This window comes from Sciurus carolinensis, chromosome 13, assembly GCF_902686445.1.
Source record: "Sciurus carolinensis chromosome 13, mSciCar1.2, whole genome shotgun sequence".
In the NCBI taxonomy this organism is placed as follows: Eukaryota; Metazoa; Chordata; class Mammalia; order Rodentia; family Sciuridae; genus Sciurus; species Sciurus carolinensis.
The window spans coordinates 22,862,544-22,890,514 of NC_062225.1; the positions used below are offsets into that span (position 1 = coordinate 22,862,544).

General features: G+C 49.2%; 2 protein-coding genes and 1 non-coding gene across 3 annotated transcripts in view; 2 read left to right on the forward strand and 1 right to left on the reverse strand.

Annotated features, from left to right (window-relative positions):
- The window catches only part of Vax2 (ventral anterior homeobox 2), a 36,737-nt gene extending 29,987 nt beyond the window's left edge, over positions 1–6,750 (forward strand). The window contains exon 4 of the mRNA XM_047521830.1: positions 6,739–6,750. The gene's annotated coding sequence lies outside the window, so the exon portion shown is untranslated. The remainder of the gene's footprint in view (positions 1–6,738) is intronic.
- Atp6v1b1 (ATPase H+ transporting V1 subunit B1) lies at positions 217–27,443 on the forward strand. The gene is made up of 14 exons (XM_047521829.1): positions 217–386; positions 6,739–6,794; positions 18,350–18,448; positions 18,645–18,738; positions 19,205–19,282; positions 20,166–20,305; positions 21,185–21,286; positions 21,863–21,960; positions 23,014–23,137; positions 23,405–23,555; positions 23,798–23,880; positions 24,568–24,672; positions 24,853–24,982; positions 25,072–27,443. The coding sequence occupies exons 1-14, from the start codon at positions 269–271 to the stop codon at positions 25,233–25,235; spliced, it is 1,542 nt and encodes a 513-aa protein (XP_047377785.1). The 5' UTR covers positions 217–268; the 3' UTR covers positions 25,236–27,443.
- On the reverse strand, positions 16,234–16,308 carry Trnat-ugu (transfer RNA threonine (anticodon UGU)). The gene has a single exon. It is a non-coding gene; the product is annotated as a tRNA-Thr (tRNA).
- Positions 27,444–27,971: the final 528 nt, after the last annotated feature.

The following is a 27,971-nucleotide window of genomic DNA, read 5'->3' on the forward strand; positions in this document are numbered from 1 at the left end:
TCCCTCGCCATCCTCCAGCTCCCAGGTGGCTGGCCACCTCCCAGGTCTGCACAGCCTGTGTGGGAAAGCGTCAGGGCTGGAACCCTGGGCTTCCCTGTTTACAGTCAACCTGGGGGAGGAGCGGGGAGGGCGTGGGAGGAGAGGAAAAGAAGGGGAGGTGGCCACAGGTGCAGGCTGGGCAGTTCACTCCAGCTGCAGCGGGGCCTGAGGTCTCAGAGCTGCCTCCAGCCGACTCAGTGAGGCACTGACTCCCAGGCCACCTCACACCATGGCCATGAAAATAGACAGCAGGTCTGGAGGGCTCCCCAACAGCGACTGCGACCTGGGCACAGCCCGGGAACATATGCTGGCGGTCACCCGAAACTACGTCACCCACCCCCGAGTCAGTGAGTATGAGCCCAAACGGTGAGGCTGGGGTGGGGAGCTGCTGGGACCCCAGGTCCTGCTTCCCGCCTAAGAAAAAGAAGAGGACTGAGACCAGGGGGTAGTAAGAGGCTGTCTGTTCAGTGGGAGCCACACCATGGGGCACGCTGCACGGAGTCACCTCTGCAGGTGGACGAAGGATGGAGGACCCAGAGGAGAGGACTGGGTGAGGGGTCCGGGTAGTTGTCATCATTGATCCTGCCTAAGACCCTAAGTCCAGAGGCCCCTGAGAGAGAGCACGCATATCTGGGCACCTGCTCCCCGGTGGGTATGCCTGTGTGTCAGGAGTGTGCACCAGAACTCTCAGCAGGAGGAAGTGTAGGACGGAGTGTGGGTGGGGTGACATATGTGGCAACGTATGTGAGTGTTCTTAGCGTGAGGTGATAGTGTCCCTGCGTGCCTCATGCCAAGGGCCGTGTGTTGAATGTGCCTTCTGAGAGATGTGGGCATGTGCTTGTAGGGGTGTGTGCCCCCCTTCACTTGGAGGGGAGGAAGCGTGCAAGTGTATGTGTGCGCATGTGTGTCTGTTAGGGTGAAGGTAGGTATGTCTGCGTGCACTTGGACGCAATGTGTGTGTTCAAGGGGACAGCACAGGGCAATGTCATGTATCTGAGTCTGGCAGTTTGTGCGTGTGCAGGGGTAAGGATGAGCGTCAAGTGTGGGAGCTGGTACGCGGGTGCAGGGGGTGCCCTTGGAACTTTCACAGAGGCAGACCTATGTGGCCAGCTCCTGTGCCTGTTCTGCAGCACCAGGGCAAGTCCAGATGTCTGGGGCAGAGAACCTGAAAAGGTCCAGAGGACCAAAGGGAAAAAACCCCTGCCACAATTTCCTTGTCCAAGGTCACTCCCCCAGGCCTGGCAGTTCTCAGCAAGTGCAGCTCACTGGAGTAAACCAGCCTGGCCCGCCCCTGTTAAGCAGAGCCAGAGGTTCCTACAGGGCATGTGGGGTGAGGGAGAGGAAGTAAATCTGACACCTTAGTCTTCCTTTCTCCTCCTCTTCTGCAGCCATCCAGTCTAATGGAGAGGTGAGGGGAACTGAGAGCTGAGCACAGAGTGAGCAGGCCTGGGGACTGCTGGCAGCAGGAAGGTGTGGGCTCCTGCTGAGGCCTGAAACAGGTGCTGAGGGTGGAGCAAATTCCAGTTAAGAGGAATGACAAAGTTAGGTGAGGCCAGGCTTCTCAAGGAGACCCTGCAGGCCCTGCCTTGTGGGGGTTGCAGGGTAGATTCTCCCTAAGCCAAAGCTGGGGTCACCAAAGCCAGGAAACACACAGTGACTCGGCCCACACTGGGCCCACAGCTGGGGAAGCCCTTCCCATGAGATGGCCTACCACCCCTGCAGGTCATTCGCCCCACACCTGAGGGTACAGGAGAGCTGCCACGCTGGGTGGGTTGTAGGGTCTGAACCCATAAACTCTGCTCTCCTTCTGGAAGGTGCCCTTGCAGGTCCTGAAAGTAAGTCTCACCCTGCCTGGCTCCTCCTCCAGGCAGGACTGCCCAGCCAGGAGCAGCCTCAAGCCAGTTCCCTCCTCACCAGCTCCTTATTTACAATCAACAAACATCCTGGAAGATCTGACCCAGGATGGGACCCAGGGGTGCCAGTGCCCCCATAGATATAGGCCTCCTGCATCAGTGGCTCCATGGTCCCCACCAAGGCTAATGTGTTTCTACCCCACAGATAAACCAGAGCAAGGTCAGTGCAGGGGGCCCTCCTGACTTTGCTCCGGCCACTGACTTCATTTTGCTGCAAACTGAGTGTCCTCACGGGATGCACCCAGGACCCACCCCAGGCCATCCAGACACCTTCCTACCCAGCAGCACCCCAGGACTCCCCAGTGTGCTTCTCACCTGCAGTGTCTCCCACCCTATCCATCCTCCTCAGGTGACTAGGGGTGTTCCTCCCTGCGGCATGTGGACAGGCACAGGACCGGGCAGAGTTTGGAGACCGCCCCCCGGCAGGCCGAAGGCAGGTTTGCCCATCCCTCTCTGCTGGCCTCCCCAGCCTGGTCTCCTACCCTGGAACTCTGAGCACTCTCTCAGCCCCGAGAGTCTAGGAAGAGGCTGGACCCAGAGGGCCAGGGAGGTGAATGAGCTCGGTGCAGCTTGAGAAGCCCTTGCCTTCCCGGAGGAGGTGGAATCCTCAAAACTGAGGCCGTAAGGTTGATTTCAGTGCCAGTGGCTACAGGAGAGGATTGGCCAGAAAGGAGGAGCCAGGTAGAGTCTAAATGGGGAGTGAAACCAGCAATATTCACCCTGGGAAAGAAGGGTCTCTTTGCTTCACAGAGTTAAACTTGTTCCCCAAGAGCTGTGGCTCTGTTGGGGAGGAAGTGGCATGGAGCTTCCCTCCGTGCCTGGGGGCAGAAGATGGTACAGGGGCCAGCCTAAGCAAAGTTTTGGAAGGACAGGTTAGCTGCCGGTTGGAGGGATGGAGCCTAATCAGACCTTCCAGGGGCTTGAGCACCAAGCCACTGACTTTGCTGCCCTGCCTCAGTTTCTTGGACTGAAAGGAGAGGAAGTTGCACAGAGTCCCAACCAGCAGGTTCTTGGGCTGATTCTAAGAACCCCCAGCTTCCAGCCTCACCCCCCTCCCCTAATCCTTCCAGCTGGGATCAGGGAGGAGGTGCAGGACCTGCTGCCCCAGGCTTGCCCCCACCCTGGCCTCACGCATGGGTGCCTGCCTCAGCCCTCTCCAGGGACGCTGCAGGTGTGGCTGGGCCGGCGCTAATTAGTGTGCCGGTCAGGATCCCCGCTGGGCCTTTGACGGGGAAGGCGGTAGGGAGGTGGGGGTAGGGAGCCACTCCTCCAGCCTGCAGTCCAAAGTGCAGCCCAAAGTGTCAGCTAGGACAATGGAGAGGGTGGGCAGAGCAGCTGGAGGGAGTGTCTGCAGAGTCTGGAAGGCCCATTGAGGGAGTGCCCCTCAGGTCATCTGAGCCAGCCCTCTGCCGGCAACTCTGCAGCCCCCTTCCCTCTCCAGGGTCAAGGGGGACATCCCAGGGTTGTGTAGTGGCCATAATCCCTGAGTGCCACAAGATATTGCCTGAACTGTGGAGAAACCAGCTGAATTTCTGGGTCTCAGTTTGCCTTCCACTCAATGGACACGACCAGAGTTGGGGTGTATGTAAGCAAAAGGCCTGTCGGGCCATCTTTGTTGCTCAGCTACCATTTTATCTGAGTCCAAACTGGACAGCTCTAAGACACGATCTGTCTGATCCTGGGGGACAGACACAGCCCCTCTACGGGCTAGTCTGTAGTGCTGTGGGTTTTCAGAAGGAGAGGACCCACTGAGCTGCAGTAGGTGGCTTTGGGCAAGACCTTGAAGGGTGTGAACAGCCCAGTGTGGAACCAAAACAGGTGTCTAGTGGGTTCTCTGTAATCAAGGCTCCAGGCTGGGAGCTCTGTCTCCATCCAGCTGCTCTCGGAATCCTACCTAGAGAGCCAGGTGCTGGGGCTAAAGCCTGGGAAGAGGACCTGCAGATGAGGCTGGTGTGCTAAGATGGGGGACTTAGAGACCTCAGGCTGGTCCCCATGTGGCCTGGACTAGAAGCAGGCATGACCTCCCACCCCATGTCCCAGAGTAGCATTGAGTAGTCGCCTCCCAGAGGGCCTGGCAGGAAAGCACGCAGCAGCAGCCTGAGGGAGGAGTGTGGGTCCTCAGATCCTGTATCCTCTGCCACCCTTGTCCCCTATCTCCCCTCCCAGGTGGAGTTGCTGGATGTCAGGGTTAATGGGAATTTCATGTGACAGAGGCTGTGAAGTCGGGGAGCCAGCTGTGAAGGAAGGGAGGAAGTTGAAAGAACTGTCTCCAGAGGCCGTGGAATTGGAAATGACTCCCCTGGCTTTCTGGCCCTGGGGCCCTGCCCTGCTCCCTTGCTCCCAGCCCACGCAGCCTGTGTCTTTTCACCCCAGGTCTACAGCTTTCTTCCCAACCTCAGCCCTGTGGCTGAGGTTTGCTTCATAGAGTCAGCAAGGTGCTGGCTTGTTCTGGACTTATAAACACACTGGCCTGTCCCCGTGCCCCTGCCCATCCCCTGTGGCACAGTCCATTTCCTCCTTCTGCTTTCCTGTCCTGCCTCTCCTGGCCTCACCGACTCCAGTCTTTACAGTCCTAACAACCCACGTGATTGGTCAAAACACCACATGAGCAACAGGGTGTGTGTGTATGGCTGTACGGTGACTTTTTCTAATGGGGAGGGGGTTGGCCCAGCCTAGGAACCCTAACCTACCTCCATGGGGGTCTCTCTATGCCTACCCCCCTTAGCACATGCATCCTCTTTTTTTTTTTTTTTTTTTTTAATCTCTTCCAAGTCCATCTTCACAGGGAATAGACTGGACCTAAGAGTATGGCCCCTCAGGATGAACAACAGGACCCTCCTCTGGTCCAGGGGGCTGGAAAGGAAGGGAGGGTCACATGTTGGTTCTCATATGGGGTATATGAGGAAAAACTAATGGAGCCAGTTAATGCCTTCCGTAGTTCATCCAACAAACACTTCCCGAGTGTCTGCCATAAGCCTGGCGCTGTTCTGGGAGGTGGGATACAGCAGTGAGCATTGCAGAGCACGTCCCTGCTCTCTGGGAGTTGATATGTCACTGGGCCCAGACTCAAGCCTGTGCAGGCCACTGCACTGCCTTGTCTGTGTCCCCCCCAAAGCACCCAGTGAGGGGCTCTTTCTTACCTCTGAGCTGCTCACCCTGGCACATGTGCCCTTCCCCCAACCCCAGGGCTGGCTGGATGCTCCATTTGACCTGAGGGTTCAGGCCAAAGGGGCTGAGGATGGGAGGTAGCAGAGCTTGTTTGAAGGAAAGACTGCTGGAGGGGGGCGCTGGCTCTTCACCCCAGGATTTGTTGTCTCCAGGGCCTGGCTCCTGGGGCAGGCTGGAGGGTAGGCCCTCCTTCGTGAGGAGGAGCGAGGGCAGCCCAGATGCAGAGGGTCTCTAGGCAGGGCTGAGCACAGTGAACGGGGAGGGTGCTGCCCTGGGCCAACCAACGCCCAAGCAGAACTTTCCTTCTCGAACTCTCCTTGGGACCCTGAGTTTTGCCAACAGTGCTGACACTGGAGGACCCTTGTGAAAGAGCTGTGTGAGCCTGGCCTTGCCCCGGGGGTCTCCTGGTCCACGCCCTGGTGAAAGGAGCTTTCAGACAAAAATAAGGGATTTGACACAGAGGCCCGGAATGGGGAGGGTGTAGGCCAGGGACTACTGGGTTCCCTTTGGCACCAGGAGGCTTGGGGCCGGGTTTGCCCAGAAGCATGCATGTAAGAGGGCTGGGAGACGGTGGGCTGATGGGAAGCACAGTGGGGCCTCAGCCCTGGCCCTGCCACAGACCGCTGTGCTACAGTGGGCCAGGATCCTTTCTTCTGGGCTCCGTTTTCCTCTGAGGTCTGCAGCCTGTGAGGGACCCAGCACCCCCGCCCCTCTCACCTTGCCAAGTTCTTCATCTCAGTTGTGTCACTGGGGCCCCGCAAGAATCCCAGGGTAGGACCGTGATACCTCTTTGCCATGGGCAAGGAACTGTCCCCAGGTCCCTTGGCGAGTCCCTGGCAGAACCAAAGCTGGCCAGTCCAAGGCTTTTCCTAGCCTGGCACTGGAGTTAGGAAGAGTTTCCTGATGTCTAACATAACCCCACCTTCTTAGCTGAGCCCATTTCCCAGCTGGGGGTCTCTCAAGCTGCTAGAGACATTTCTCTTCCCCCTACCACCCCAACCCCGCTCAGAGCACCCAGTCTGAACCAGGGGAGTCCAGGAGCCTCCCTGGCCGGGCCTCGCCAGGGCCTTGTGAGCGCAGGAGCTCTGTTCTCTTTCTCTCCACAAAGCTTCTCCCCCCACCCCCCACAGTGCTCAATCAGTGTGGGGTGAACAGAGGGAAATGTGGCCTGGTGAGGGCAGAGGAGGGCACTTCTCAACCACAGCTGGGGGCCAAAAGCTTTTGGGAAATGTTGTGAGTCAGAGAGGAGGGAGCTCATGAGGTGGGGGTTGAGGCCAGAGGGGAAGCCCATCAGGGAGGATAAGGGTCTCCTCCCCAGGACCAGGAAGGACTCTGAGGCCTCTGCCCTCCCCCAGCCTCCTGCAGGTGTCCGAGGCAGCGGAGGCCCTGCGGGCAGGGGCATGACCCTTACAGCAATGGTGGCTGGTCCTGTCACAGCTAATGACCCTGATGGCCCAGGCTGGGGAGGAGGTGGGGGTGCTTAGATGGAGGGAAGGCAGAGGATTCCTCTGTGTGTGTGTGTGTGTGTGTGCGTGTGTGTGTGTGTGTGTCTTGGAGGCCATGCGTGTGTTGGGGGTTGTCTGGAGGTAAGATCCTCACCATGCCCGCCTTTCCTCAGCCTACAGGACCGTGTGCAGTGTCAATGGGCCCCTGGTAGTGCTGGACCAGGTCAAGGTAAGGTTCCTTTGCCTCTTTCCTGGCCCCAAGGCCATATCCCAGGGGTCCCTTTCCCCTCACTGGATATCTTCTAAACTGCCCTTCCTCTGGATGACCCTGTGAGACTGACTGCTCTGTACTTTCTGACCCCCATTATCCACTTCTGCACTCTCCTTCCCTACCTGTGTCCCCAGGCACCCAAGGTTTTCCTCTCTGCCCTGTCAGTGGGGGTTGTAAAAAAAGCACAAATACCCTTCTCTGGGCCCTGGGAAACCTGCTTCTACCACTGATGGGCTGGCGGACCCCAGGCCTGCTGTTCTTCATCTGTAGAACGGTGGCGCTGACTTCCTCAAAGACCGGACACTCCCCACCTGAGACTTCCACGGGGAAGAGCAGGATTCGCCCATCCATGCCACCTAGCATTTCTCAGGAGCTTGATGGCTTCCAAAGGCCTTTGAACCACTTCAGTGTCAGAACCAACCTTGTGGGTAGGGAGTGAAGGGGGACCCACAGGAGGCAAATAGGATGTCAGCTCTTTTGCATCCCCTGGGAAATGTAGCACCTGGTAGACACCTGCGAGACTGTTGAGTCTTGAAGAGTCCTGTAGAGATTCAAGATAACTCTGCTGTCCTCCCTGTGCCGCCCAGTTCCCGTCCTCCAGTCTCCTACCCATTCCCAGCTGGGCAAACTGGAAACCTGGGTGCACCCTTGACCCCTCCTGTCCTGAACAGCACCCAACCAGGCATTGGGTCATGATCTGGTCACGTGTCTCCTCCCTGCCCCCGTCCCATACTCAGTTCCCTCCTACTGGGTATGTGCTGTGCTTGATTAACCCTTAACTCCAGGAGCCCAACAGAACACTTTTACAGAAGCTATGGTAGTTGTTAAGCATATGTGTGTTTAAAGGAAAGGTAAGTAAATGAATGAGATGAACGAATGAATGAGTGTTAGCATGACTAGATATGGGCCAGTCAAAACCCAAACCACTTTATTAGTTAAATCAGAGCCACTAGAATAGAGAGTCCGCAGATGGACATTGCGGATTGATCTACTGTGGAAGGGATGCCCCGGGAGGAAGTGACAGCCAGCGTAGTTCCGTGTATGTCCGCTGGGGTCAGAGCCTTTGAAGAATCAGACTTCACAGGTTTTGGTTTTTATTATTTTAAATATTTTTATTATTTAAATTGTAACAAGGAGCACAATTTGATGTTATGTCCAAACTTCTGTGATAACAATATCTTTTATTAAAAGACAAAGATAATTCTGTTCTTTTATTGAAAAAAAAATAACATTTGATTTGCTTTCCTTTCTCTCTCTCTCTCTCTCTTCCTCCCTTCCTTTCTCTCTCTCTCTCTTTTTAATGTACTGGGGATTGAACTCAAGGGTGCTCTACCACTGAACCACAGTTCCAGTCCTTTTTAAAACTTTTGTTTTGAGACAGGGTCTCACTAAATTACCCAGGCTGGTCTCAAATTTGCAATTCTCCTGCCTCAGCCTTCCTAGAAGCTGGGATTACAGGTGTGTACCCTTCATTTGCATTTTTTATTTTTATTTTGGCACCAGGGGTTAAACCCAGGGGCATTTAACCACTGAGCTACATCCCCAACCCTTTTTTAAATTTTAAGACAAGGTCTTGCTAAGCTGCTGAGGCTAGCTCTGAATTTGGAATCCTCCTGCCTTAGCTTCCCCAGTTACAGTTGTGGCCACCACACCTGGCTTTTGATGATTTACTTTTTTTTTTTTTTTAAGAATTGGTATAATTCTTGTATGTATTTTTGAGGTACACTGTTATAATTCAATGTATGTATATAGCGTACAATAATCAGATTAACATAGTTATTAGCATTTCCATCTCCTCAAACATTACCAATTGGTTTGTTGAGAACCTCCAAACTCTTCTCCTCTAGCTGTTCCAGAATGTGTTAATTAAGACTTCTCATGTTTGATCCCAGCTTTATTCCACTCTTTTGAGTTCCCTCTCAATCCTGGATCCACAGCTTTAGCACCACTGGGGAACTTGTTGGAAATACAGATTCTTGGGCTCCACCTCAGACTGACAGGGTCAGAGGCTCTGGGGTGGGGCCCCAGGTCTGCTCTCACAAGTCCTGCGGGTTTGAGAACCATCTATCCAGGACCGTAAATTCCAGTTCCCTCATCTATTAAACAATGACAGTGAGGAGTAAATCAGAAAAATGCACTTTTAGTGCATTGAGAACAGTCAGCAATGTCTCTACCTTCTTAGCAATGCTAATAAGCCCAGTTAAACAGTTGTGCTATCCCCTGTTCCCCACCCCATCCCACCACACTCTCCTGCCACACTGCCGGTCTACAGGGGACGCAGGGCAGTATGGAGACTCAGCACCTACCCAGACGTCCATCTCTCGACTCTTCCCCACTAGGGAAGAGCTAGACCTATCACTCCGTGGTTACTGGATGCATCTGTAACTCTGACAGAGCAAACTGCGTTGGGGGGTGGAATGTGCCTGGAGAGCCCTCAGCTTACAAAGGGAGGACAAAAATCGGTCATTTATAGTCTCCTAAGTGTAGGAGGAGGGGAAGGCCCTTCTATGCCCTGCTCGGGCTCCCTGCCCCTCTTTCTCATCCAGACTGGCTTGGGCAAAATGCCACTATTCTGTCTCTACAGCGCCACCTACTGCCTGTATTGACACACAGTCAATTACTCTTGTTTCCATTCTTTTCAAATGGAAAAAACATGTTGGGGAAGAATTTGGGGTAGATCAGAGGTTCTTAACTCAGGGAAGAAGGCCCTTGAAATTGTATGTAAACAACTGAAGGTATGTATGCTTGTGTCGACATGTTTTTCTGGAGGGAGTTTCCACTATTTTCATTTGATTTTTCAGGGCCTGTGACCTAGAAAAGGCTCAATCTGATTTGTAGAGTATAAAACTGAACCTCCTAGATCATGAAGCATCCACATCTCTGGCCCTGATCTCACAAAAGCACACTCACACACTCACACATACACACACACATTCACAGACACTCTCAATAGTTCACACACTTGCAAACTAACACACATTCACACTGCCAAACCCACACACAAGTCACCGCAAGCACTGAAGAGGAATCTGAATGTCTGACATCCTCCTGCATGGGGGCTATTCTAGAGAGATCTCACTAGGACAGCGGTTCTCATACCACTGAATCTCCTGGATGGCTTGTTCATAGACAGGTTCTGGGCTCCACACAAAGTTTTTATTGTTGTCATTGTTGTTGTTGTTGTTGTTTGTGGTGCTGTGGATCAAACCCAGGGCCTTGTGCATTCCAGACAGGTGCTCTACCACTGAACCACCTCCCCAACCACACAAAGTTCTGATGCAGCAGGTCTGGGTCAGAGCCCAAGAATTTACATTTCTAGCAAGTTCCAGGTGATGCTCATGCTGCTGGTCTGGAGACCACACTTTGAGAGCCACTGCTCTGGAGAATCTCCTCACTCTTATGTTCTGTGGTTCCAATCCATCCTTACTTGACTCTTGGAGTAAGCACCCACCTGATCCACCAGACTTGATCCCAGACATCTCTGTCTACTTTCAAAAGATCGCATCACCCCTGCAGCCCATTTCCAGAGAGGGGCTCCCATATTGGCCTTGCCATTGTTGGGAGGACAGCCCTGGAGGACAGCCCTCCCTTGCAGGAGTCCTGGCAGACTAGCTCAGAGCTTCCCAGGCTTCCGCGTTACGCAGCAGCAATGATGGGCATGCCCTTGCTGACTGAGGACTGGGTGGACTCTCCAGCAGAAGGGATGGTGGCACTGAACCATCCCCACTCCCTGAAATTCTCTTAGAAGTCAACAGTGAGAGTTGATAGGATCAGGCTTGCTCAGGATGCAGCTGGGAAACAGGGTTCCTTAGAGCATAAGCTGCTGCACCCTGCAATTCTCCCCTGCACTCTAACTAGTTATGCGACCCTCCCCCTCCTCAGCAAACACCACCTGCCCGCCATATCAGCTACGATGCTCTCTTCCTAAAGGTTTCCGTGTTCACTCCCTGTGCCTGGCATGAGGTGGTGACTCAGGTGTGAGGGCCCTGACGGTTGGTCTTGTCTGGCCCTGATCTCTGATATTTAAAGTTCACTTTCTCTGATTTCATCCTTCAGGGACACACAGTGCACAACTATCCCCTCCACTCTCCTCTTCCCCCACCCCCTCGCTCTCATAAACCCAGATAAAATGAGCAATTTTTATCGCTCCCCCCTCGCCCCCCGACTAGTCTTACTGGGTCCATTGCCTGAATTTGGGCCCTTTGCTCTCTCCAGTAATCTTTCTCCTGAAGTCAACAACCCACCATCACCACCAATGATGTGACAAATAAGGAGGTCATTGGCCATTTCTGGGAAAGGGCCGCACACTGCCCACACTGAGTTCAAGAGAAAAGCATTCAGGGCTGGGACTTCGGAACTCTTTGGCGAAGCTCTTGCCGCCCTTGCTCTTGGGCTCCCTCTTGTGGCTGAGAACCCAAGACGGCTGGGTACCAGCGGCTCTTATCACTAGGATTATTCTCCTGGGGTGGGTTTCCTCCCCTCCCGGGCTCCCACTCTGCGGGTTAGGGGACGAACAGCATTGCTAGGCCCCGGGTTCAATCGCCTGTACCACGAAAAGAGAAAAAATAGATTTGTGTTGTTTATTCATAGCTTCTGAATTTCTCTCATAAGTTTCTTGTAACATTTTTAAATAGGATTTGTCTTTATATTTAAATTTTGTATATGTATTTATGTTTATGATGAGGTATTCTAAATAGATGCCCAGTTATGTTAACTTCATTTGTTCAATATGTTATCCCCCTGCCCCTGTGAATTAATATGCATTTGTTCTATCACAGTCCTGTAAAATCTGAGATCTGTTTCTGGACTCTATCCTGTCCCACTGAGTCATTGTCAGCCTTGCATTAATTTACTGCTTGACTCCAGCAGCCTTATAGCAAGTTTGTTTTTAAATAACGGGTTGTTTTTTGTTTTGTTTTGTTTTTTGGTTTTTGTTTGTTTGTTTGTTTTTGGTTTTGGTTTTTTTTTTTTTTTTTAATATGATTAGGACAACTTTTTTGTATAAACATGCAGTGCTGCGGCTGGAACCCAGTACCTCACACATGCCAGGCAAGCGCCCTGCCTCTAAGCCACAACCCCAGCTCTAAATAACAGGTTTAATATTTGGTAAGGTAAATCCTCTTTGATCTTTTCCATAACTATTTTTGGCTATTCTCAGACATTTAAAATCATTTTATTAAATTCCAAAAGAAACAATAATTCTTTGGGGATGGGCTTAATTTATATACCTTTAAAAGAATTCACATCTTTATAACAGTAAGTTATTCTGTCTGGGAAGAAAATCTTGTTCCGTGTTTAGGCTTGTTTTATGTTCTTTGATAAGCTTTTGTTCTTTTCTTGTACTTTTTACATTTATTACCAGATATATTATGTACTCTAGCCTTACTGTGAATGACATGTTTTTCCTCTACTCCCTCTTCTAGCTGGTTATCATTGAAATAGAAAACAAGATTGATTTTTATACATTTATCTTGTTTGTAGCCAAGTTCTCTTATTGGTTCTAGTAGTTGTGTGTGTGTGTTCTAATCAGAGCCTCTGGATTTTTCTAGATTTGCAATATCATCTGCAAATAAGGGAGTTTTATCTCTTTTTACATAAGCACACTTTTATTTTGAAACAATTTCAGTTTTATGCAAAAATAAAAATAGTAAAGAACCATCCATATATTCAATTGTTAACATTTTACTCCATTTGCTCTGTGTGTCTGTGAATATGTGGATGTACGTAGTTTTTTTTGAATTTGAACTTTTTGAGATGGGGGGCATCTCACGAAGTTGCCCAGCTAGCTTCAGACTTGAGATCCTCCTGCCTCAGTCTCCAGAGTAGCTGGGTTTACAGGTATGCAGCACAGTGCTGTTTTTAATTTCTTGAGGGTAAATTATGCCCAAATATTCCAGTGTGTGTATTTCCAAAGAATAAAGCTATTCTCATATATAACCAAAGCAGTTGAGTTATCAGCTTCAAAAATTTACACTGATATAACACTTTAATCTATTTTCCATAGTCCAATTTATCAGCTGACCTAATAAGGTCTTCTATAACTTTTCCCTCCCCTAGGATAAGGTCCAGCCTAGGGTCATGTATTGCATTTAATCATTGTATCCATTTAGCTTCCTACAATCTGGAACATTTCCACAGCCTTCCTTTGGCATTTTTAAGAAAATACAGCCCCATCTCACTACTACCCTTAAAAAAATAGAGCATTCTCCATTTATGTTCATTGTTATATTTAATTCTTTTGTCTCATTGAGTAAACTAAGACTTCTAAAAAACATACCGAGTAACAATAGTGAACCATTAACTCTGCTAATGATTTTTATTGGAAACGAAAATGGCTTTAAGGGCTGTGGCTGTAGCTCAGTGGCAGAGCGCTTGCCTCGCACATGCAAGGCACTGGGTTCCACCCTCAGCAGCGCATAAAAATGAATAAATAAATAAAGATATTGAGTCCATCTACAACTAAAAAACATTTTTAAAAAGAAAGAAAATGACTTTAGCTTTTCAACATTTATAAGGATGTTGAGGTGGTTTTTCATGGTGTTCAAGTAGTTTGCCTTTCATTCCTATTTTACATAGAATTATACAAGAAACAACTGTTTGGAATTGTATCAAAAGGCTTTCTGTTCCTGTTTGCAAAATCCCAAGTGGTTTTCCTTCCTTCCTTCCTTCCTTCCTTCCTTCCTTCCTTCCTTCTTTCCTTCTTCTTTCTTTTGTACTGGGGATTGAACCCAGAACTGCTCTACCACTGAGCTGCATCCTCAGTCCATTTTACTTTTTATTTTGAGACAGGGTCTTGCTAGGTTACTGAGGCTGGCCTCAAACTTGTGATCCTCCCGCCTCAGCCTCCCAAGTCATTGGGATTACAGGCATGAGCCACCATGCTTGGCTTCGGGGCTTTTCTTTTCATTTTCATAGACAATTCCTACTATGAATTATGTTGTCAAACGGTGACAAACACACTGATCTTGGTGCTCTAGCCTTGCATTCTTGGAATAAACCCAGCTTCTTCATGCTTGTTTATTTGATACACTGCTCGATTGGACTAACAATTTAATTAGAATTTCTGCATCCATGTGAATTAGAGAAATTGGTGTATAGTTCTCTTTTGGCACTACCTTCATTGAATTCCGATGTCGCAAAGTTTCCCATTAGATTGTTTTGTTTCCTTCTAATCTTCATTCGTTTTTTTTTTTTTTTTTTTTTTTTCTGTTCTTGCTTTGATTCTGCTCTTCTTCCTGGCTGTTGCTCCCACCTAGTGCTACGTGGAGTGATGATAGCGGGTGTTCTTTACTCCTTGTTTTAAAGGGAATGCTCTATGCTTTGTATCATGGAGTATGATATTTCCTACAGGTTTTTCAAACAACGCTCATTTGGTGATTAAGAATTTTCCCTTTTATTCCTTGTTTTCAAACAGCAATTTCGTTCTTTGCTTTTTGCTTGTAATTACTAAACTTTTTGTTCATAATTATTAAAAATTTGAGAATTTTTAAACCTTTTCCAAAATTTTTCTGATAATCATAGTTTTTTTTTATTCTTTAACCCATTGGTAAGATGAACTGCATTAATAGATTTTCTAATATTAGACTAATCTTGAGTTCCTGGAATAATACTAACTTGTTATCTGTGTGTGTCTTCATTTTTTAAATTATTATTTTGGTTTGTAATTTGGTCTTTTGTACTCTGCTGGGCCTGGTTTGTTAATATTTAGTTTCACATTTTGGCATCCATATTCATGAGTGAGGTTGCCTACAATTTTCCTGTAATTATTTTATTTAGGTATCAAGATTATGTTTGCCTCTAAAAATGAATACAATGCCTTTTCTTCCAGGCTTTTGAAGGGCTTAAGTAAATTTCAAATTATTTTTCTTTGAGTGTTATAAGTCACTGGTATAACATCTGAGACAGATGCTTTTTCATGGAAAGACTTTAAATTATTTATTAAATATCTTAAAAATTATAGGATCAGTCAGGTATTGTGGAACATGCCTGTAATCCCAATGACTCAGGAGGCTGAGGCAGGAGGATCAAATTTGATGCCAGCCTCAACAACTTAGGCCCTCAGCAACTTAGTGAGATCCTGTCTCAAAATAAAAAGTAAAAAGAGCTGGGGATGGAGCTCATAGGTAGAATACCACTGGGTTCAGTCCCTAGTACCACCACCAACACACACACACACACACACACACACACACACACACACACACATACCCCTAGCATGATCACGTAATGATCAGTGTAAGTTGCCCTGGGGATTGAAGCCAGGTGCACTCTATCACTGAGCTCCCGCCCTTTTTATTTTGTTTTGAGATAGGATCTAACTAAATTGCCTAGGCTGGCCTTGAACTTGGGATCCTCTTGCCTAAGCCTCCTGCAATTATAGACATGTGCATCCTGCCTGGCTTTTTATTCATTTTTATTTGGTTTTGATTTGTGTTCTTTTAGGACTTCACTCATTTCACCTAAATTTTCAAATATGTTATATGAGTTGTTTCAAAATTCCTTTTATTATCTCTTTAATATTATCAGCATAGCTGGTTATATTTTTTTAATTCCAACAATTATTTATTTGTGACTTTTTTTCTTAATCAGTTGTCAGTTTTGGGGGGGGTACTGGGCATTGAGCCCAGAGGAGCTTAACCACTGAGCCACATCCCCAGCCCTTTTTACTTTTTTATTTTGAGACAGGGTCTAGCTGCTTAGGCCTCACTAAGTTGCTGATACTGAACTTGAACGTGTGCTCCTCCTGCCTCAGCCTCCCTAGTCACTGCCATTGCGCCCAGCTCCATTTGTCAATTTTATTAGATTTTCAAAGAACCAATTTGGCTTTCCTGTTCTTCCTTATTACATGTTGTTTTATATTTTAATAATTTCTGCCCTTTTATTATTTCTTCTACTTCTTGTGGGTTTTTAATGTTTTTGAGGTTTGTTTGTTTTTTGGTACTGGGGATTGAACCCAGAGGCACTGAGCCACATCCCCAGATCTTTTTAGTTTTTATTTTGATAGAGTCTTGCTAAGTTGCTTTGGGTCTTGCCAAGTTGCTGAGGTTGGTCTCAAACTTAAGATCCTCATGCCTCAGCCTCCCTATTTGCTGGATTTACAGATGTGTGGCACCACTGGCTCAAGTTACCTATTTTAGTCTCTTCAATCTCCTTTCTTTCTAATAAAAACCCTTAAAATTTTAAGTGCCCCACAGGTATGCTGATGCATAATATTCATTATTGAGTATTACCAAATATTTTCCAATTCTGATGGTAAGATCCTCTATACTTAGAGTACTTTTATTTTCAAACAGATAAGGTTTTTTCTATTTTTTGTTACCAAGTTCTCACTTACATTGATTATGGTCAGAGAACATGGCATGGCTTTAGGTTTTTTTGTTTTGTTTTGTTTTGTTTTTGGGGGGGTGCTGGGGATCGAACCCAGGGCCTTGTGCTTACAAGGCAAACACTCTACCAACTGAGCTATCTCCCCAGCCCCCGGCTTTAGGTATTCTTCAGGTCATGGTTGAAGTGATATCCTTCCCATTCATTTTTAGATAATCTGTCACTTCAGTTTTGACTTTGCAAGAAGTAATTTGGAAAAGCACTTTAATTTCCCAAATAGTAGCAAATGGTGCCGGGTGTTCTTTCTACCACTGCTTTTTGTTGGATTAAGGTTCACTCCCTGAATTAAATCAGCGACAGGGAGGTGAGGTGGGGTTCTGGGGTGCGGCGGGCTGGCTCCAGGTCCTCCTCTGGCTGGAGCTGCAGCTGTCTGTACACTGAGGACCTGTGTGATGTGGAGGGCGCTCCTCCAGCCAGCTTCCCTGGCAAAGCTCCCTGCCCTCCCAGACGCGGGTAAAGCCTGGGACCCTGTGGTCCCCAGAGTATGCCTAGACAGCAGAGCTTGGGGACTCCCTTGGGCAGATCTCTGACTGCCCATTTGCTGCTGTGTCCCTGAGAGACAGCTCGATGGGGTTTTAAAAATTGAGTTACCATTCACATACCATGAACTTCACTCTTTTAGAGTGAGTTCAGTTCTTTTAATATATCATATTTTGTTTATCCATTCTTCAATTGATGGATATTTGGATTATTTTCACTTTTTTGCTAGTTTGAATATGAATAAAGCAACTTTTTTTTTTTTTTTTTTTTTTTTTTTGGTACCAGGAATTGAACCCGGGATGCTTAACCATTTAGCCACATCCCCAGTACCGCCCCCCTTTTTAAATGTTTTATTTAGAGACAGGGTCTCGCTGAGTTGCTTAGTGCCTTGCTAAGTTGATGAGGCTGATTTTGAACTCACGATCCTCCTACCTTTGCCTCTCAAGCCTCTGGAATTACAAGCATGTGTCAGCATGCCCAGCTATGAACAAAACTTCTATGAATATTCATCTACAGGTTTTTATTCGGATGTATGTTTTCATTTCTCCTGTATACACATAGGAGTGAAATTACTGGGTTCAGATGATAACTATCTATGTTTAACCTTTTTTTGGGGTGTGTGTGTGTGTGTGTGTGTGTGTTACTGGGGATCAAACCCAGGTCCTTGTTTGTGCTGGGAAAGCACTCTACCACTGAGCTATAACCCCGGCCCTGTGTTTAACCTTTTGAAGAACTGTCAGACTGCTTTCCAAAGTGGCTACACCACTTACATTTCCCCCAACAGGGTAGGAGAGTTCTAATTCCTTCACATCCCGAGGCATAAAGTTTGTTATCTGCCATAAAATTTGATCTTAGCCATCCTGGTGGGTATGAAGTGGTATCTCATTGTGGTTTTGATTTTCATTTCCCTAATGGCTAAAGATATTGAGCACCCTATCATGTATTTACTGGCCATTTGTATATTTTCTCCTTTGAGCAAATTCTTTTGATTATGAGTTCTTTACCTATTGTGGAAATTATCTTGATTTTTTAAATTCCTGAATTCCTGAATCATAATCGCAGCTAGGAAAAGATGGTTCCAGGTAGGTACATGGGTCCTGGAAACAAGGTCTTTCTCTGGTGCCTGAGCACAGGAAAGCACTTTGCCATTGTTTCCCATTAGTCCACAGAGGCAGAAACACTTCCTTCCAGATATGGATGCGCACAATAGCTACTCCATTTTATTGAGCACTTAAAGGTGCCAGGCTAAGGGATTTGCAGAATATTACTTCATTTCCTGTCCACAGCCTTCCTGTGAAGTATTACTATTATCACCCTCACTGATGAGAAAAAGTAAGACTCATGACTTAATGACTTAAGTACTTAATGAGTTACTTAATTAGGTAACTTCCAGAAGGTCACAAAGCTATTAAGCTTCAGAGTTTTGAGTCTAACCTGGTCTTCTGACTCCAGATTCCCTTCTCCTAACCATCAGGTATATTCCCTCCCAGACCGAATCCACTTCCCAGTCCCTCAAGTTCATTTCCATGAGTGTCTGACCCTAAGAGTGCAGGCAGCAGCTTGAGACTGGATCAAGGCGGGGTCGGGGAGGTAACATGGGCTTTGCCCCAGTCTCACTGTGGCTCTGGGCTACTCTCCTCCCCTGCCAGTTTGCCCAGTATGCTGAGATAGTCAACTTCACCCTCCCAGATGGAACTCAGAGGAGTGGCCAAGTGCTTGAGGTGGCTGGGACCAAGGCCATTGTACAGGTAAGTGGAGTCAATAACCGTTGGCTGGGTGAGTCGATGAATGAACTGACAAAGTTCCCACACTATCTTACCAGCTCTGAAGGCAGGATTTGGCCTATCTGCCTGAGAACACCCTGCCCAGAGCTGAGCTCAAGGAGGGTCTAGAGTGGGAAGCCCCAGTCTCTCCTGGTTAGAGTAACTACCTTTTGTTCCACAGGTGTTTGAAGGGACCTCCGGGATCGATGCCCAGAAGACCACCTGCGAGTTCACAGGGGACATCCTACGGACTCCGGTGTCAGAGGACATGCTGGGTGAGGGATGGGGTAGGGCAGGGTTGGGTGCCCTCCCAACCCAGCTTCTCTGACCAAACCCTTAGCTCCTGGCGTTGTCATTGCCTGTTCACACATCTTTCCTGTGAGCTGCTGGAGCCAGGGGTTGTATTTCTTGGGCTCTGACCTCACCTTAGGGCCCGACATACAGCAAATGTTCCAGGAAAGCAGGACCCTCTCTGGGGTCAGGCTGAAAGAGACTGCTAAGCCCTGCGTATCCCCTAATGCTCTCTCAAGACCTGCAGGACCTGGCTTGGTTTTCCCCTTATCCAACCCTGGAATCGCTTCAACTAGAGTCACTGTCCTGGGTCAAAGCCTTGCTTTCTGGGATAACTGAGAGTTGATGGGAAGGGGAACATGGGCAGCGGAGGTGACAGGTGGGGAGGTGGTGTGAGGCTGAGAGCTCAGGTGGCCCCAGCAGCCTCCTACACCCCTTGCCTACTCTCAGGTCGGGTTTTCAATGGCTCCGGCAAGCCCATTGACAAAGGGCCAGCGGTCATGGCGGAGGACTTTCTGGATATCAATGGTGAGTAGGTGGAGGCTCTGGGTAGCTTTTAGGACCCAGTCCCTGACATCTTCCCACTCCCTGCTGTCACTTCTGCCACCCTGCCCTTGGAAGTTCTGCCCAGACACAGGCCAGAGCCACTGCCAGCACTTTCCCCAGGGCCAGGCAATTTAGGTGTGATGTGAGAGCAGCAAAGGCCTCTTGTCCCCAAGTCAGCCAACAAATCCAATCGGCCACTGCCCTCGGCACTCCATGCCCAGCTCCTGTAAATGCCATCATCATTGCATAGTGTTCCACAATGCCCCCAGACCATCCCTCTCCTTCCTCAGGTCCCTGTCCCGGTCCTCAGAGCTGGGCTGAGGTGCTCTGCAGCAGCAGACCCAGCCCTCCAAGGCTCTCACGTAGTCCAGTGGAGGCTTTCCCCAAATCCTGCAACCCCAACCCACTGGTTAACTCAGGGAGTGATGAAGGCCCAGGAGGCTGGTGGCTTGTCTGAGGCCACACAGCAAGTCAGTGGCAGAGCACAGAATGCACATGGCTTGAACAGGTGTCTTGGGTTGCCCTCAGGTCCCTGCACAAGGGCTGCAGGTGTTGAGGAGGGTTCTATCTTAAGCCAAGGGGTCCTCAGGCTGAGTTCCTACCACCTGCTTCTAACATGCCAGGGCAGTGCTGTCCAAGGTAGCACTGGGCCTGCAGCTGCTTAAACTTAAACCGATTCAAATGAAACAGAAATTCATAAGAAAACCATATTTCATGTGTGCACTAGCCACATGTGGCTAGGGACACACTGGGCAGCGCAGCTAGAGCACACAGGAACTGCGCTGCTCTGGAGTCTGGGCAGGAGTGGGAAGGGCAGGGCAAGGTTGGAAACCCTGAACCTGGCTCCACGGTTGTCCCCTCCCAGGCCAGCCCATCAACCCCCATGACCGCATCTACCCTGAGGAGATGATTCAGACGGGCATTTCCCCCATCGATGTCATGAACAGCATTGCCCGTGGTCAGAAGATCCCCATTTTCTCAGCAGCTGGGCTCCCCCACAATGAGGTGAGGCCTGCAGAGCCCGCAGGCAAAACTGGGGATAAGGTTCCTGGGCTGCCAGCAGGGAGGGCTCCTGTGCCAAGCAGGGAGACCATTGGCACGTGTCCCCTGGCAGCTCAGGGACTCAGGGCTGCACAAGACCTGCACAGGCGGTCACTGACCCCACGCAGCTCTCCACGACTGCTCTGAGTAAGAGGGACCCTCACTGCTTGAAGGAGCCTCTTCACAGCTCCCAGTGTTGAAAGCCCAGCCTCTTCCCGCTTGTCCTTGCACTAGTCTTTCCCAGACCACACCTACTTTACCACCACCACCAGGTGTGAACAGCCAGTGCCTCCCAGAGTGGCTGGTGTGACAAGGTTTCTAGACTTTTCTTCCCACCCCTCCTGAATGCCTGAATGTGCCTAAGCCCACCCTCAAAATGATCTGGTGATCAGACAACACAAGTGCCTTACTCTTCACACACACACACACACACACACACATTCTGGTTTGAGACTTAGGATCCAATAGCCCCATACACTGAAGGCCTGGGGCAACTCAGGCCCATATAATTCCAGCCGGCTCTGGGGAGGTCTAGGGGCACTGAAAGACAAATGTTCCAAACCCATGCTAAGGCTGTGGCCCTTTGGGACCGTTCATTACTCTGCCCTGGTCCTCTTGACAGGCACCTCTGTCCTTTGGTAGCTTCAGAATAGCTCTCTTCCCCAAGAAGGACTGTAGGACCCAGGCAGCACCTTCACCTCTCTGGGCTTGGACACTTGCTAATAAAGGCCCTGACAGGAGGACAGATGGGAAATCTTTCCATCCACCTCCTTAGTGGTGCCCAGTGGGGTGGGTGATGGGCTCTGGCCCTGACAGCCTCCCTCCCAACCCATTCTGCCTCAGATTGCCGCCCAGATCTGCCGCCAGGCTGGGCTGGTGAAGAAATCCAAGGCAGTGCTGGATTACGATGATGACAACTTCGCCATTGTCTTTGCAGCCATGGGGGTAAGAGAGGTGGGGCAGATTTGTAAATCGGAAGCTGTGAACAGGCAGCCCTGGATCCCTTGGTGTCCGGAACAGCCTAATCTTATGGGAGAGGGACAGTCCTCTGAGAAGCCATCAGAGTTCGGGCCAGTTTGGTGGGAAAGGCAAGAGTGGGACTGAGGGGGTGAGGGTTCAGTGACCAGGGCAGTGTGGCCCTTTGGGCAATCCTGCAGGCCACATCAGCTCTGAGATGGAGCCAGAGTGGCTTAGAGGAGGAAGCCAGGGAACTCAGGGAGACAAGACAGCTCAGGAAGGGGATACCAGGGAGCCCTCAGAGGACCCAAGGGGAGGAAAGGGAACTGGGCAGGGCAATTGGCCAAGGGAGAGTCAGGGTGGCATTGAACTGAGCTGGACCTGAAGAAGTTTGAATTTCTCTGGGAGGGGCATCTGATGAAGCCTTCTCAAGTCCCAGGGCCACCCCTGTGACTATGACATCTTTACCCCCAGCAACTGTTAGCCAGTCAGTTCTCAGGTTTCCTGGGAAAGGAGGGTCCAGGCGCTGCTCTCAGGCTGCAGCCCTCCCCGCTCTCTGTCCAGGTGAACATGGAGACAGCCAGGTTCTTCAAGTCCGACTTCGAGCAGAATGGAAGCATGGGGAACGTCTGCCTCTTCCTGAACTTGGCCAACGACCCCACGTGAGCCCTCCCCACCCAGGGAGAACCCCCTGTTTCCTTCCATACCCAGTCTACCAGGGCTCAGGGCATCCCAGAACCACAGCCATGGGACAGAGCTGGGAAAATAACTCCTGGTTGTGCAATCAGGGAAACTGAGGCCTGGGAGGAGCTAGGGATCTCCCACCAAGAGTCCCAGGGAGCCAGGGCAGGATCCCGCCTACCACCTGCAGTCCCTCTGCTCTTCCCACAACCTGCATCCAACCGCTATCCTAAGTCAGGGCCTCTCACCCTGCATCACTTCCACAAAATCACCTCTGAAGAAATCATTTCCCTAAGTCTTTTTTTTTTTTTTTTAAGAAAAATTGCTATTTTGAAAGTATAGAAAAATAAGACTTCAAATATGAGAAGTGGATGAAAACAAAATTCTCATAAGATATCCTGGGTGTCACGGGTACCCCAAACTAAGGAACAGAATTCTGAAGGCTGTGATGACATTACCAAGGGGAAGACCCATGGGACCAGAGCCTGGGAACAGAGAGCGCCCAGTGCCAGGAGGGTATTGTGCTCCACGTGGGAAGGGCATGGTGCTCAGGAACAGGGAGAGGCATGACGGGTAAAGTGACCATCCTGAGGACACACCGCAAGTGCTCCAGCTGACCCAAGCATGAGATGCCCTGGGGAGAAGGAGCTAGAGCAGGCACAGGTGCCCCCATCCCACCCACAGGTGATACCCCAGAGTCCTTCACCTTCAGACCATGGCGGACAAATCTGCTCTCATCCTCACCCGACACTCCTGCCGCTACTTGGCCCTCTCCCACCCAACTACCCTCCTGGTCTCAGTCTCTGACCCCTGCCCTCCCTTGGATAGCAGGCGAAGGGGGTGTGGACTTGATGGCAAGTGCCCACTCCCGGGAACGGATCTGACCTGGGGCTGGGGTAGCAGCCCATCTTATCCATTACCTTGCCACTGTGCACAAGGCAGCTTCCCAGTGTACCTTGCACTCAACCCTGGGGCTCTGTGGGGCACAGACCTGGGGCTCCAGCCTCTCTAATGCCAAACATGCCTGCCTCCAGGATTGAGCGGATTATCACCCCACGCCTGGCACTGACCACTGCTGAGTTCCTCGCCTACCAGTGTGAGAAGCACGTGCTGGTCATACTGACTGACATGAGTTCCTACGCAGAGGCCTTGCGGGAGGTGAGCTGACCATCCAGGGTGTCAGGATCATCCCTGCCTTGCCCTAGACTTGACCCCTTGAAATCAAGGGATCATCGTGCAGGTAAGAAGGGAACTCATCAACCCAGGTCTGCCCTCCTCATGTGCGGCCCAGGGTTCAACTGCAGTCTGGCTTTTTCTCTCCTGCCTTCCATTCCATTCCTCATGAAGTCACTGAACCTTCCACCTATGCTTCCTCATTTCAGCCTCTTGCCCCTTTTCTCACCCCATTGCCCATGGATCTTGCAGGTCTCAGCTGCCAGAGAGGAAGTGCCTGGGCGCAGAGGTTTTCCGGGATACATGTACACAGACCTGGCCACCATTTATGAGAGAGCAGGCCGTGTGGAGGGCCGGGGTGGATCCATCACACAGATCCCCATCCTCACCATGCCCAATGATGGTAGCCTCCTCCCCTGCCCTCCAGAGCCCCGCTTCCTCCCTTCCCCACTGGACTCTCACAAATCCCATGCTGCTTTGCACAGAGGTGCAGTAACTCTTCTCCTCCATCAGGGCAGATGCTGTCCTTTCCTACACACCCATTTCTACCCCCTCACCCTCATGAGGAAAATAGGACCTGGGTGACCCCTGAATGGGTGGAGTCCAGGCCCCCAGCCACACTGAGACCAGTGCATTTTCTTGTAGATATCACCCACCCCATCCCAGACCTGACAGGCTTCATCACAGAAGGACAGATCTACGTGGACAGACAGCTGCATAACAGACAGGTACTGTTGCCTCCCTCCCCACTTCTGCACTCCATCTCACAGACATGGAAGAACAGATGTCCACTGCTCCTGCACATGAATGAAGCTGACCCAGTCAGGAGCTATGCACCCAGGAGGCCTGTGTGCGCCACAGCCTGGGTAGAGTCCAGCCCACCTGGCTGTGGGAACTTGGGAAAATAATCCTCTCAGAGCCTGGGGAGCCCCCTCCCTACTGGGGACTGAACCCAGGGCCTCCTGCATGCTAAGTAAGTGTCCTACCGCTGAGATATATCCCCAGTCCCAGGTCTTCTATGATATGGGAATAATAACACACTGATGCCTTGGCATCAGTTGGCATAATAAGAAGCATCTGGCAGATCGTAGATATTAAATAAATACCAATACTCTTCTCTTTCCAGTTATTTGCTTTGCTGAGTAAAAAACACCAGGTGACTGATACAAATAGATTGAAAATAATGTGTCTTTTATGAAGTAAGGTCGCATCATTTTCCTCCCTCACCATCCTGTCTAAAACCACGTGTTTAGTCACCTGGTCTACAATATATGGGAGATCAGAGGGTCAGGGTGTGACTGCTGAGCTCACTGTAAGATGAATGAGGAGGAATCTCCCAGAACAGGGGGAGGGGAGACAAGCAACTTGGGCGGGGTGGCCCTACTGTCTGCCACTCGCTTCCTCTGTTCCCCCAGATCTACCCCCCTATCAACGTGCTCCCTTCCCTGTCGCGACTGATGAAGTCCGCCATTGGGGAGGGCATGACGAGGAAGGACCATGGGGATGTCTCCAACCAGTTGGTAAGAAGGAGAAGGCCAGGGGCCGTTGGGTAATCTAGTTTCAGAAACTGGAAGTTTCTGGACGCCAGGCTTTTCTCTGGCAAAATTCCTTCGCAAAAAGGGGTCTCCCAAGCACAGCCAGGTTTGGAGGCCCTGGTGCCACGCCTGTGGTGCCGCCACCGCCTCTGCTCCCTCCTCCAGTACGCCTGCTACGCCATCGGGAAGGACGTGCAGGCCATGAAGGCAGTGGTGGGGGAGGAGGCGCTCACCTCCGAGGACCTGCTGTACCTGGAATTCCTGCAGAAGTTCGAAAAGAACTTCATCAACCAGGGTGAGGCGCCTGGTGGGCGTTGAAGCAGAACCTCTCTACCCTCCTTCGGTCCCATGCGCATAGCCCTAACGCTCCTGCTCGGTCCCTAGGGCCCTACGAGAATCGATCGGTGTTCGAGTCGCTAGACCTGGGCTGGAAGCTGCTGCGCATCTTCCCCAAGGAGATGCTGAAGCGCATCCCGCAGAACGTGATCGACGAGTTCTACTCCCGCGAGGGGGCGCCGCAGGACGCGGTGTCGGACACTGCGCTCTAGCCCGGGCGCCGCCTGGCGCAGCTGCGCGTTCCTGTTACCCTTGCCCTTGGTGCCGGTGGCTGCCCACCCTTTCCCACTCGCCATCTCCTCCTCCGTCATTCCCCCGCTGCCCCCAGTACCCGAACTCGCCACTTACGCGCCCACCTTCAGACCTCTGCAGGCTACGGGGGCTCCCTCTGTCTCCCTAGAGTCCCGGCACTGGGAAAGACCACAGGGAAAGCCCTTATCCTACTGTATTTTTATTTTTATTTTATTTTTTTCTGTAGTCGTGGTGCTGCTGCTGGGGACCTAACCCAGGACCTTGTGCATGCTCAGCAGCAGCTCTGCCACTGAGCTACACCCCCAGGTCTGAATTTTTATTTCAAAAGCCCCCAAGAGATGAAGTAACTGAGATGAATTATCTTAGGCGAAAATAAGATTGACAAGGAAATTTGATAATTGTTGAAGATACAAACGATGGATGCATGAAGTTCCTTAAACCATTCTCTCTCCTAAAAGAAGGGGCGGGGTGAATGAGGAGGAAAGGAAGGAAGGAAGGAGAGAAGGGAAAAGAACAGAGAAGGAAAAAAGAAGTATTAGTGCCTCAACAACTGACAATCAAATTCCTCTTAGAGAGGTATTTATCTTTGTTAGGAACTATCTTATGTGTTTGACTTTTAATAGTTCTGCTCCAGAGATACTGAGGAGGAATTTGGTTTGCTACAGACAGGAAGGCAGACGAGTTGTTAGGGAACTAGCCGGAGGGACATGACAGACTGTGGGTGCAGAAGGCTGAGGAAAGACCCCTAAGGAAGAAATTGGTGAAAGGCATCCTAAAATTCAGGATGCCTGGGGCATCTTTGGAAGTGGCCTGCTCTTCTGTGATGACCTCTTCTGTCTGCCACAATTACAAGGAAGTCATAAATAATTCTTTAAAAAAAGCTTTGTCCACAGGGCTGGGAGATGTCTTTATTTAACAACTTTATTGAGATATAATTCATACGCTATTCCCTTTACCTCTTTATAATGACTTGACAGCTTTTAGTATACTTAGAGCTGTGCAACCTTGACCACCATCAATTTTTAGAACTTTTTCATTACTCGGAAAAGAAAGTGTGTATCCCGCCCGAGCCATCTTGCCTCAACTCCTCCCTCCTGGGCCCTCCCGGCCTTAAGCAACCATTCATCTACTTTTTAGCTCTATGGATTTGCTTGGACTGGCCGTCTTGTATAAATGAAATGGTACAATATGTGTTTTTTTGTGACTGGTTTCATTCTCTTAACAAAACATTTTCAAGATTCATTCGTGTTTTAGTAGCTATCAGTACTGCATTGATTTTTACTGCCAAATAATATTTCATAATGTGATATCAAATCTTTTGTTTACCCATCAGTTTTTGGACATGTAAGTCATTTCCATTTTTTTGGCTATTAATAATGCTGCTATGAACATAATGTATGAGTTTTTATGTGAACATGTGTTCATTTCTCTTGGGTATACACCTAGGAGTAGAATTGCTGGATCAGATGGTAACACAGTTCAACTTCTTGAGGAACTTCCAGATTGCTTTCCAAAGTGGCTGCACCAGTTAACATTTCTGTCAACAGTGCATGAGGTTTCCAATTTTTCCACATCCTTAACAGCCCTTGTTATTATGTCTTTTTATAGTTTTACTTCTTCTTTTCAAACCAAGATGACTTTCTTTTCATTTTCTTCTCTAATTACCCTGGCTAGAACCTCCAGTATAATGTTGAATAGATGTAACAAGAGTAAACATGCTTGTCTTGTTCCTTATCTTAAAGGGTAATGAATTGGTTGTTCACCATAAATGTGATGTTACCTGTGGAGTTTTCAAATAATCCCCTTACCAAGCTGAAGTTCATTCTAATCTAAGTTTTGAATATTTACCATGAGAAGTTCGAAACTTTGTCAAAGATGTTTTTTGTCTGCTGAGATGATCCTGGGTTTTTGTCCTTTATTCTATCAATATGGTATGTAACCTTGATTTTCAGAAGTTAACCCAAACTTGAATTATTAGAATAAATTCCACTTTGTCATAGTGTACAATCCTTTTTTACATGTTATGGATTTGGCTTGATAGTCTTTTGTTAAGGGTTTTTTTTACGTCTACATTCACAAGAGATATTGGTCTGTGGATATTTTTTTCTTGATATGTCATCTAATTTTCATACTAGGGTAATACTAGTTTCATAGAATGAGTTGGAATTTTTCACTCCTCTGTATTTTTAGAAGCATTTGTTAATAAGAATTAATATTTGGTGTTAATTCTTCTTTAAATGTTTGACCTGAGCTTTTATTTGTGGGTAGTTACTACTGCTGCTGCTGCTTCTACTAATTGAATGTCTTTAGTTTCTAGTTGTCTAATCAGATTTTCTGTTTCTTCCTGAGCCCCTTTTGGTAGTTTTTTTCTAACAGGGAATTGTCTATGTCATCTAAGTTAGTTAAGTTTCTAGCCACTAGTTATTCCTAATATTACCTTGTAATGCTTTCTATTTCTGTAAGGTGCATAGTAACATCCCTTCTTTTATTCCTGACATTAGCAAATTTTAGTAAATCACTTTTTTCTTGGTTGTCTAAAAAGTTTGCTGACTCTGTTAGTCTTTTAAAAATGTCAACTGTTGGGGCTGGGGAGATAGCTCAGTTGGTAGAGTGCTTGCCTTGTAAGCTCAAGGCCCTGGGTTCGCTCCCCAGCACCCAAAAAAAAAAAAAAAAAAAATGTCAACTGTTAGCTTGAT

Bases quoted from the DNA above. Each gene is read 5' to 3' on its own strand.
- Atp6v1b1 (XM_047521829.1), top strand. From the start codon at position 269: ATGGCCATGAAAATAGACAGCAGGTCTGGAGGGCTCCCCAACAGCGAC. The intron at 23,138-23,404 runs GTGAGCTGACCA...TGGATCTTGCAG, and splicing joins ACGCAGAGGCCTTGCGGGAG to GTCTCAGCTGCCAGAGAGGA. The intron at 23,556-23,797 runs GTAGCCTCCTCC...ATTTTCTTGTAG, and splicing joins CCTCACCATGCCCAATGATG to ATATCACCCACCCCATCCCA.